Below are 11708 nucleotides of genomic sequence, written 5' to 3'. Positions count from 1 at the left end.
AGTGAGGAAGGAATCACTAAAAGCCATAAAAAAGAAAGCCCGCACTTTTAAGGGTTATCATGCCAAAGTGTCATTAAAAATAAATTATAAGGGCATTTATGTGTGCCCTTAAAGACCATTATTCTTGTAGTGTCGTCCTCAGTGGCAAAATTAAATCAACACCAATTATACTTGCTATTAGAATAAAGCTTCCAATTAAACCGTAAAATGCCAATCCACTTTCTTCTTATGCTAGTGAGGAAGGAATCACTAAAAGCCATACAAAAGAAAGCCCGCACTTTTAGGAGTTATCATGCCAAAGGAAGAGCCATAATTTTCCTTCCTTCTACACAACACCACATCAACACTATAAATATATATACATGTGTGTGTCTCCCACCAAGCTTTGTTCTCAAACATGTACATGGCTTCACACACCACTTGTTCTGCTCTCCCCCTCCTCCTCCTCCTCTATCTTTTCCTTATTGCCCCACCACAAGTGCTAGTTGGAGCGCGGAGCTTAAACGGAAGGGGTTGGCAGTCTGGAGGGGCGACAAACGATAGCCTATGCGAGTTGGCAGTGATTCCTCAGGGTTACAAGTGCCAAGAGTACAAGGTGTAGAGAGATATTGTTCGTGTGTGTTTTCTATTTTCCCAAAATTAATGTGAATTGATGTGTTATGGAAGGTTCAAACTGAAGATGGATACATTCTTGGCTTACAAAGAATTCCACAAGGACGTGACAGCGATCGAGAAGGCCAGAAAAGGCAGCCAGTGCTATTGCAGCATGGAATTCTCGTGGTACATTTTTTTTTCTTATCTAATAAATAAAAATTATTTATTTATTTATTTATTTATTTTGTATTAATTGGAATTTCAGGATGGGATGAGCTGGGCGCTGAATTCACCAGAGGAGTCACTAGCCTTCATCTTGGCAGACAATGGATTTGATGTGTGGATAGCAAACACAAGAGGAACAACGTGGAGCCCTACTCACATTTCTCTCAACATAACTGATCAGGTACTTAATTCATTTTCCTAATTAAACTACTAATTACAATATCTAGCTAGTTGTCTAATTATATTGCTGTATTATCAATTAATTAATTGATTAATTAACAGGCATTTTGGTCTTTTTCTTGGGATGAACTGGCCTCTTATGATCTCCCTGCCATCTTGGACTTTGTCTACCAACAAACCGGCCAGAAGGTGGATTATGTTGGCCATTCTCTGGTAAAAATTAATTTACATATATACTAATTAATCATGAAACTACTAATTATAATTTATTTTGATATCAAAAAGGAGATAAATTCATATTTGGAATTAATTACATGGCAATACTTCACTATGCAGGGCACTTTGATAGCTTTGTCATCTTTGTCTCAAGGGAAGCTTGTAGACAAGATGAAATCAGCAGCTCTTCTCAGTCCAATTGCTTACTTGTCTCACATCACTACTCGACTGGGAAAGCTTGCAGCCAGAGTATTTGTTGCAGATGTATGTATCGAATTCGTTCTCCGATAAAACTAGACGTCACGCGATACTATCAATTTCGTCGTGAGACCATAGTTTTGTGACCAAGCATCACAATTCTGTTTATGCAAGTGAAAGAGGGACTTAATGAAGTTTTTACTGATTTTTTTTTTCAGGTTATTAAATGGCTCGGGGTATCAGAATTTAATCTCAAATCGTAATGATTACTTAAACTTGTGATTAGAGTTTAAGCAGTTACATATATGTTGATTCTCTTAGAGTATAATTATAATTTAAATGCAAATTTTGCATCAGGAAGATTTCATCAGATTTCCTTAATAAATTGTGCGATTATCCAGGTGTGGATTGCTTTGATTTAGTGGCAGCGATTTCAGGTATTATTTATATTTGTTTTCTTAAAAATTATATATATATATATATATAATTCAAATGTTCATTGTTGTTTTATTCCTTCTTTTTAGTAATTATTGTTGAATATAGCTAGTGTTATATGTTTAGTCCCATATTGAAAAGGAAGAAGAACTTTGATAGGCTTATTAAAGGATGTACATAAAACATGGTTTCTTTGATTGGTGATCAAATGGAACATATTTATGTATATAAATCAAAATGGGCATATATGGGCACAAATTAAAATTCGGAATTAAAATCTTGGAGGGAACCTATCATCAAACATATCGTCCAACATTTTTCTTCCAACAATTATTTCAGTAGATATCAAATATTTTTTATTTGAATTAAATATCCATCAGTGCGTCATTTCTTGTGTATGATAGGGAACAATTGCTGCCTCAATCACACCGCCGTGGAATACTATTTGAAGTATGAACCGCAACCAACATCGATAAAGAATTTAATTCATTTAGCTCAAAGTAAGTTCTTTCTTAAGGTCTTACTTCCGATGCATATGTCGATTATGTAGAGGGTTCTTATTGTTCGAATAGGCTAAGCTAAGTAGTGAATTGGTTGTGTTTAGCTTCACATTTACATGGTTTCAAGATGTACATCATTGTGCCAACTATCGATAACCCGAACGCATCCTAACACATGTTTACAGTGGTGAGAGATGGAGTGATAACGAAATACGATTACGGAAGCAAGACGGCTAACATGAAGCACTACAACCAAGTGAATCCCCCGCCCTATGACATGTCGAACATTCCAAAGGATTTTCCTTTGTTTCTTAGCTATGGCGGCCGGGATGAGCTCTCCGATGTCGAAGATGTTTTACAACTCTTAGATGACCTCAAGTTGCATGACGTGGATAAGCTAACAGTTCAGTATGTGGAAGAGTATGCCCATCTTGATTTTGTATTAGGGATTAATGCTAAAGCTATTGTTTATGGTTCAATAATCTCATTCTTTAATACACATTAAATGTCAATTATTTAATGTAATTGGGATTACAAATGATGAGATGGATTGTTCAATTTGGCAAATCAAGTGATAAATGTATTGTAGTAATTTTATATTAAATGATAAAACAACTAAGGTAATGTCAATAACTTGATGTACTAATTATGATGATTGGATAGAGGTACCTCCAATAAACAGTAGTTGTTGGTTAATCATTGAAGAGTAGATAAATCTTTATCCACTTAGAAGTAGATGGCTTTGGAGGTGTCTCTAAGTAATGCTAACTTTTTCCAGGAGGCTATAAAAAACCTCCTAAAGTTAGAAATTAATCAACAATTATTGTATTCATCTTTCTAGTAATTCCTGAGCTTTCAAAGTATGTAAGAGGCTTCTTTGCCTTCAACAAAGGAGTTTTTTAGTAAGTGATGTCGCGATAAAGGGGGCCCACCAAGCGTGGGTCAAAGGCGGAGATAGTAGTCAATGTGGAAGTCAAAGTCAAGGTGGTCAACGATGGTCAGACGTGGTCAACGATCCCACCAAAGACGACCGAGCGGAAATCGACGCCAATTGTCGATCGGGCATGAAGTGCCCGATTTTCCAAGTGGCTTGTTTGAGCAGAACGCCCGTCCGGCCAGGAGGATTACAGCAAGAACATCATATCCTCATTACGGATCAAAGGAATGTTAAGGTGGTCGGAGCGCTTGTCTGGTCGGAGCGCTTGTCTGGTCGGGCGAAAATAATCTACTGAATCAAGTCATTGACAGGAAAAGCAGCAGATGTCGACCGAGCGGAGGAATCCCGACCGAGCGGCTACCTAGCTTGGCCAAACAGTGGGGCCATTCCCTAATCTCTTAATATTTCTTTGGGAGGTAATGTCGCTGACAACAAGGCATGATCAACAGATGAATCGTACGATGGAAGCTTCTATTGTTTCATCGAAGATTTACATGTTTTATTAAGGTATGATGTCAGAGATACTTTTCTGAATGTCCTTTCATAAGACGGTTGGGAAAGCATGCTCGTGCCTTGAGGATGGTACACGTCGCCCACTAAGGCATTATATAAAGGGGGTCCATGCACCTGCAGAGGTATGTGTTATTCACCATTCACGCTTGTGCTTTCACTATTGATACATTGCTCTGTTTTCTACTGTTCCGGTGACTGACTTGAGCGTCAGAGGCCTAACACCGGGGACCCCTTCCCTGGCCCAGCACTAGCATTTTCTTTGTTGCAGAGCGGAATGGAGTCTTCATGCGGTCGACCAAGGAGCCACATCCCCAGCTAACCTTCTTCACGATCTTTGGACAGGATCAGTAAGCTTTAAATTGCCTTGGATTAATAATTATCTAGGTTGTAACCAAAGGATTTATCTAACTTTTTTTTTTCAAGGCTATTCACCCTCTTTAGCCGGCCTAACATGGGCCTACAGTTGATATCAGAGTGAGGTGCGCTTTAGAAGAACTAATCGTCAACTAAAGCAAAAGAAAGATGGCTGGATTTAGCATCTACTCGCCAAAATTCGAGGTGGAGTTCACGTTATAGAAGTGAAAAATGGAGGTATACTTTAAAACTGATTTTAATATTTTACTAACTATGAAATTTGATTTTGAAGTACCTGTAGATGAGAATGGAGAAGAAAATGAAGAGCATCTCTCGAACAAAAAGTAGCAGACCGAGTTCATGGCAAACTGTAAGATCAAACTCCACCTTCTTAGTGTTGGTGCGGGAAGCATCCGACGATCGAACCTGAGTTTTGATAATGACAAAGGATTCAAAGTTTAGATGTGTGGTGATCTAACGGTCTAAATGAGATTGCAGGAAAGTCCTAAGTGTACTTAGGCAAAAGCCCTTACTATGGTTAGACAAGGTGAAAACCCTAGGGGGTGGTAACCCTATACGGAAAGTCTTGGTGGGTCGAGTGATTCAGGCAAAAGTCCTAGGGGGGTAACCCTAGGTGGAAAATCCTGGTGTCGCGAACCAGGTGAAAGACTGGACCAGCCGGGAAGCGGACGTCCAGCATGTTAGGACCAAAAGTAGCTAGAGGGGGGGTGAATAGCTCGTCGCGTTCGCTCGTTGCTCGGCGTTGCTTGTTCCTTCAAAGATGTGCAGCGGAAATACAAAGAATAAATCACACAACGCTAACACGGTTGGTTTACTTGGTATCCACCTCACAAGAGGTGACTAATCCAAGGATCCACACCAACACACACACCCTCCACTAAATAAAACTCTCCTTTATGGTAACTACCAAGGGCGGAGAAGCCCTACAAGACTCAATACAAGAAGAGAGGGAAAGGATACAAGAAATACAAGCTTACAAGCTTACAATGAGCATAAACCCTAACCCTAGCTTCTCTTCTTGGCTTTGATCCGCCTCTTGACTTGGAAAACTTCCAAGATCCTTCAAGAACTGGCGATCTGAGCTTTGTGAGTGCTGTGGAGGAGCTGGCGAGAAATCTGGAGTGAATCGGAGAAGAGATGTCTAAGGAAATGAACGCATGCGGCCTTTATCGACGCCAACGGTCGGATCCCGATCGATTCGAATGTTCCCAATGGATCGGGGAGGCTTTGGATTGATCCACGGATCGATCCAGCGCCTATCGCGCGAAGCGCATCGATCCACGGATCGATCCAGCGCTTATCGCGCGAAGCAGCAGCGTCCCAATCGATCCACCGATCGATTGGAACATCTGGATCGATCCACGGATCGATCCGGAGGCTCTCTGTTCGCTAGGAAAGGCTTGGATCGATCCACTGATCGATCCAGTACTTGGTTTTTGCCCAAAACCAAGTCCCAAGCCTACCAAACCAACACCCGGTCAACCTTGACCTGTTGGTACATCATGCCTAGCATCTGGTCACTCCTTTGACCTGCTAGGACTTCCCACCAAGTGTCTGGTCAATCCCTTTGACCCACTTAGACTTTTCTATTCATGCCAAGTATCTGGTCACTCCCTTGACCTACTTGGACTTCCATCAGATGTCTGGTCAATCCCTTTGACCTATCTGTATTTCCTCGTGCCAAGTATCCAGTCAATCCTTTGACCTACTTGGACTTCCCAACACCAGATGTCCGATCATCCTTGATCCATCTGGATTTTCCCTTACCTGACTTCACTCACTGGGACTTTCACCTAGCTTCACTCACTAGGGTTTCCATCCGCCTAGCTTCACTCACTAGGGCTTTCACCTGGCTTCACTCACCAGGACTTTCACCTAGCTTCACTCACTAGGGTTTTCCTTCTGCCTGGCTTCACTCACCAGGACTTTCACCTAGCTTCACTCACTAGGGTTTTCACCTGGTTTCACTCACCAGGACTTTCACCTAGCTTCACTCACTAGGGTTTTCCTTCTGCCTGGCTTCACTCACCAGGACTTTCACCTAGCTTCACTCACTAGGGTTTTCCTCTGGTTTCACTCACCAGGACTTTCACCTAGCTTCACTCACTAGGGTTTTCCTTCTGCCTGGCTTCACTCACCAGGACTTTCACCTAGCTTCACTCACTAGGGTTTTCCTTCTGCCTGGCTTCACTCACCAGGACTTTCGCCTAGCTTCACTCACTAGGACTTCCCTGTCAAGTATCCGGTCAACCTTGACCTACTTGACTCTTCTTCAATCAATTTCTTATTGTCAAACATCTAAACTCAAACCAAGACTCAGCTTGGTCACCCAGGTCAACCTTGACCTGAGGGATGTTGCACCAACAATCTCCCCCTTTTTGATGTTTGACAATACCACAATAACACTTACAATACCACATGTAAGTTAGGCTAATCCTATAGCCTCAATCTTCATGCCACTAGGTAATGAACATATAAATTAAGCTCTTCATTCTCCCCCTACGAGGGCACACTCCCTCTAGGTAATGAAAGCCTAACTTACACCCATTCATAGGTCCTTTCATTCTCCCCCTATTGGCACACATCAACCCATCTTTGGGCACACATCAACCCATGCCCCAATTTTGGGTACACATCAACAAATCCATTTGTTGACGACTCTCCCCCTGAAGAGTTACTCATCATTGTTCACAACATCACTCGTTGTGATCAACACGATAAAGAAGGTCCCATACCCTTCATTTATCCTTAACTTCTCCTCAATGTAGACAAATACCCAACCTTGAGCATTATCTAACCACTTGAGTTCCCACTTGAAATAATGAGGATATCCACTCCCCATTTCAAGTTCAAAAGCTCATACATGAGCATTTTCTTTACAGAAGGTTAACCACCTTCCAAGGTTCATGAAAAGTAGCTTTTCATGTCTTTAAAGAGTCCCTCCCCCTAAAGACATGGTGGTGACTTCTGTCATTGCACCAACAATGACTTGGAATCCCTAAACCTTTAGGAAACCCAAATTTAGAAGTTTTGAGGTTCAAATACTCAAAATTTGAAACAAACCTCAACCTAAACTTCAATGAAGCCTTCCTTAACCAATTCATCCTTGTTTTCACATGAAAACACCCTTTGTATGTATACAAATGTATTTTAGGGGTTTGGAATGGTTACCTAGACTCAAAGAGGTTCAAAGATGCTGAAATCAAGCATTCCCAGCCAAAATCAGCAACTTGGATCGATTGGAGTTGGGTTCCAATCGATTGAACCTTTCTGAATCGATCCACTGATCGATTCAGACTACCTGGATCGATCGGCTGATCGATCCAGCGAGCTTCTGCTCGCGGGAGACTTGCCTTCTGAATCGATCCACGGATCGATTCGGGCACTCCAATCGATCCATGGATCGATCGGAGCTCTGATAGTTGCTGAAATTCCATTTTAGTCAACTTCAGAAACCCCTAGAAAATTCTACAAAAATCCAAAAATCATGAAATTTCGTGTAGACATTATTTAGGGCATACTTAATCATGGAAAAATAGCTTTCTATGAAAATACATCATATTTTCAAAGATTGACACAAACTTGAAAGCTTGCTAAAACTTTAGCGTTTTCTTCAAGTTTGTGTCTAACTATTCAATGGTGATTACTATCAAAAGATAGCCTTCACCAAGGTTTTCCAAAAGCATTTTGAAATAATTTTCAAAACCAATATCCCATCACATTCCTTGGGCTTAATGCACATGACTTGAACATTAGCTTTCCCAATGATGGGAAAACACATAACTATGTGTTTTGATGAACCTAAAACTCAAAAGAATGCACTAAATCAACATCTTGAGTTTTGTTCATCTTCCTAACATCTCACTTGTATCTAATGTGCACTAATCACATACAAGTCACCTTATAGTCTTTGTGAGATGTAGATTTTGGTTTTTGCCCTAATCTAGGGATCATGCATATCTATCTAGGCATTCTAGAGATATTAGACATCCACCTAGGATGTCACTTGTCAATAATTGTTGTTAAATGTCATTCGTCCTTAATTACAAGGAATTAAACTTAATGCATGATTATGTTATGGCATACATCAAAAGAAAATAATTTTCAAAAGAAAATATCCTATTACTACATAATGTATGAATGTCATGACATGGTATTTTTGGATTTTTCATAATAAAACATGAATGCAAAACTAGACATGATGTCATGGCATATGATGGGCAAACAATCATGGCAAGATTTAGCATAAATAAAATATACCTAGATTAACTATCTAAGTATCCTTAAAGTCTTAGCTAAACTTACAACTTAAACCTAGATTGCCCTAAAGTGCTACAAGAGAATGTCAAAGCCTAAATTGGCATTTCTAATTTCCTTGATTTAATGTATGCCAATTGAAAATAAACATGTCCTCAAATGTTGGCATATTCCATTTTTCCTCAAGAGTGATTACATAAATCAAGGCCCGGATTGCCTTAAATTTCCAAGAGAATACCAAAATCCCAACTTGGTATTTCTCAAGGTTTTCCCAATTTGTGCCATTTTAGATTAAAATCAATTCTTCCACCATTAGGCACATTTTACTCTTTTAAGGAGTAAACAAAGATCCACTTCATTTTCAAAGGTTAACAAAAACCTTGAAAATGCTCCTTGAGTGTCAATTTCCTCAAAGTTGGGTTAACTACCCTTCTAATCGGAGTTGACACTCTCTAACCCATCTATGGGGTAGAGAAGATGCTCCTAGGAACCCAACACCTATTGGTGCTCCTTGGATGCTCTAGGTACTCACTAGGGATAACTTCTCTAGATACCTTCCTAGTGACATTGTTTGACTTCTTAGAAGCCTTGGTCACCTTTTCTAGGTCAACTCTAGGAATAGCCTCCCTTGTGACCTTGTTGGTGACTTTCTTAGACTTCTTAGAAGTCTTAGTCACTTTGGTTGCAAAGATACTTCTAGGGATATCTTCCCTTGTATCCTTGACTTGACCTCTAGACTTAGGGTTTGTTTCATAACTATATGGAACTCTATGGTACGATGGCACATCCTTCTTAGCCTTTGGTTTGTATCCCAAACCTCTATGGCCATTGGATGGCTTTTGTACTCCTAGCCCTAGGTATTGCTCATTTTGCCCTTTAAGGATATTCTCCATCATTTTTAGGGTCTTTTCTAGTTTGTCAAGTATTGACCTCAAGACTTGATTTTCTATCATTAAATCCTTAGGTTTTGGTCCATGAGCATTTTTGATCTTGGGCATGTGTCTATTTTCCTTAGTGTTTTCGCCTAGATTTTTACCTACAATCCTAGCCTTAGGTGTAGTAGTTTTAGCATGAAAAGCTATATGTTTTTCTTTAACGCTATCATGCTTTCTATTTTCATGGTAAATAGCATTAAAATGATATAAATTTGAACTATCATGCTTTTTACCATAATGTAAAGGAGTAGACTCAATAAATGTTACCTTCTTCTTTACCTTAGAGGCTCCCCCTTGACTAGAGCTTCCTTGAGCCTTGACCACCTTCTTCCCCTTGGGGCATTGACTTCGGTAATGCCCCTTTTGATTGCAAGAGAAGCATATAATATGCTCCTTGCTCTTCTTTGTGTTGGGGATGATCTCCTTGGGCTTCGCCTTGCCCTTTTGTGCCACTTGGCCCTTCTTCTTGGCCAATTTAGGGCACTTGCTCTTGTAGTGCCCATGTTCCCTACACTCAAAGCATATAATATGATTTTTATTTTTAATTGAAATATTTATACCTTTGCTTGTAGGGGTGGCATCTTTCCTTTTGGATCCGGAGGTAGAAGCTTCCTCTTGATCCGATCTTGATTCTCCTCCATTTGATTTTTCTTGACTCGTGGAGGTAGAAGCTTCTTCAATCTCTTCATCTCTTGACCCGGATGTAGAAGCTTCTCCTTCTTCTTGATCCGGTGTCACCAAGGATTGCTCCCCTCAATCCTAGAGGTGGAGGCTTCATCATCTTGAATATGAAACAAGGAGTATGCTCCCTCCTTGTTCCCTTCATTGCATTCCCTTGAGGATGAAGCTTCTTGGATTTCTTCTTCTTCGGAGGTTGAGCATCTCTCAACCTCGGAGCCCTCCTCTTGGTCTTGCTCCAAAGAGTCACCCTCTCTGGATACTTCTTGCTCTTGTACAGTGGAGGGGATCTCTTCATGAAGCTTGGCCAATTTGCTCCATAGTTCCTTTGCATCTTCAAATTCTCCAATTTTGCAAAGGATGGTGCTTGGCAATAAATTGACCAAGAGCTTGGTCACTTTATCATTGGCCTCGCACCTTTGGACTTGCTCTTGGCTCCACTTGCTCCTCTTGAGAACTTTGCCCTTTGAATTTCTTGGAGCCTCGAAGCCTTCCATTAGAGCAAACCATTGCTCTATCTCCATCATAAGAAAATTTTCGATTCTTGATTTCCAAGAATCGAAACTCGTAGAAGTGTATGGTGGAGCCACCCTTGTGTCAAATCCAAGTCCATCTTGGAATTGCATCTTGAAGTTCAGCTTGATAAAATCTTGAACTTGAAGAATTTGCTCCAACTTCTTCACCCTCTAGCTTTTCTTGTTACGCTTGACCCTTCCGGCGATGATTCCGGCGAAGAGCGGCCTCGCTCTGATACCACTTGTTAGGACCAAAAGTAGCTAGAGGGGGGGTGAATAGCTCGTCGCGTTCGCTCGTTGCTCGGCGTTGCTTGTTCCTTCAAAGATGTGCAGCGGAAATACAAAGAAACAATCACACAACGCTAACACGGTTGGTTTACTTGGTATCCACCTCACAAGAGGTGACTAATCCAAGGATCCACACCAACACACACACCCTCCACTAAATAAAACTCTCCTTTATGGTAACTACCAAGGGCGGAGAAGCCCTACAAGACTCAATACAAGAAGAGAGGGAAAGGATACAAGAAATACAAGCTTACAATGAGTATAAACCCTAACCCTAGCTTCTCTTCTTGGCTTTGATCCGCCTCTTGACTTGGAAAACTTCCAAGATCCTTCAAGAACTGGCGATCTGAGCTTTGTGAGTGCTGTGGAGGAGCTGGCGAGAAATCTGGAGTGAATCGGAGAAGAGATGCCGAAGGAAATGAACGCCTGCGGCCTTTATCGACGCCAACGGTCGGATCCCGATCGATTCGAATGTTCCCAATCGATCGGGGAGGCTTTGGATCGATCCACGGATCGATCCAGAGCGCCTCTGTGCTCTGGAAAAACGCCTGGATCGATCCACGGATCGATCCGGTGCCTGGATCGATCCACGTCCCAATCGATCCACTGATCGATTGGAACATCTGGATCGATCCACGGATCGATCCAGAGGCTCTCTGTTCGCTTAGGAGAAGCCTGGATCGATCCACTGATCGATCCAACACTTGGTTTTTGCCCAAAACCAAGTTCCAAGCCTCTCAAACCAACATCCGGTCAACCTTGACCTGTTGGTACATCATGCCTAGCATCTGGTCACTCCTTTGACCTGCTAGGACTTCCCACCAAGTGTCTGGTCAATCCCTTTGACCCACTTAGACTTTTC

At 41.2% G+C, this 11708-nt stretch overlaps 1 protein-coding gene across 1 annotated transcript; it reads left to right on the top strand.

The window, feature by feature from the left end:
• Positions 1-360: 360 nt before the first annotated feature.
• On the top strand, positions 361-2946 carry LOC121973663 (triacylglycerol lipase 2-like). Its single transcript, XM_042525050.1, has 9 exons — positions 361-595; positions 667-780; positions 860-1000; positions 1102-1212; positions 1336-1479; positions 1632-1672; positions 1771-1850; positions 2253-2348; positions 2534-2946. The coding sequence occupies exons 1-9, from the start codon at positions 398-400 to the stop codon at positions 2851-2853; spliced, it is 1245 nt and encodes a 414-aa protein (XP_042380984.1). The 5' UTR covers positions 361-397; the 3' UTR covers positions 2854-2946.
• Positions 2947-11708: the final 8762 nt, after the last annotated feature.

The sequence above is a fragment of the Zingiber officinale genome, chromosome 4A, assembly GCF_018446385.1.
Source record: "Zingiber officinale cultivar Zhangliang chromosome 4A, Zo_v1.1, whole genome shotgun sequence".
NCBI lineage: Eukaryota > Viridiplantae > Streptophyta > Magnoliopsida > Zingiberales > Zingiberaceae > Zingiber > Zingiber officinale.
This window is presented reverse-complemented; position numbering and strand designations above follow the sequence as displayed.

Excerpts from the sequence above, each read along its gene's own strand:
- LOC121973663 (XM_042525050.1), top strand. The coding sequence starts at position 398 with ATGTACATGGCTTCACACACCACTTGTTCTGCTCTCCCCCTCCTCCTC. Across the intron at positions 1,001-1,101 it reads CTCTCAACATAACTGATCAG|GCATTTTGGTCTTTTTCTTG; the intron begins GTACTTAATTCA and ends ATTAATTAACAG. Across the intron at positions 1,213-1,335 it reads ATTATGTTGGCCATTCTCTG|GGCACTTTGATAGCTTTGTC; the intron begins GTAAAAATTAAT and ends TTCACTATGCAG.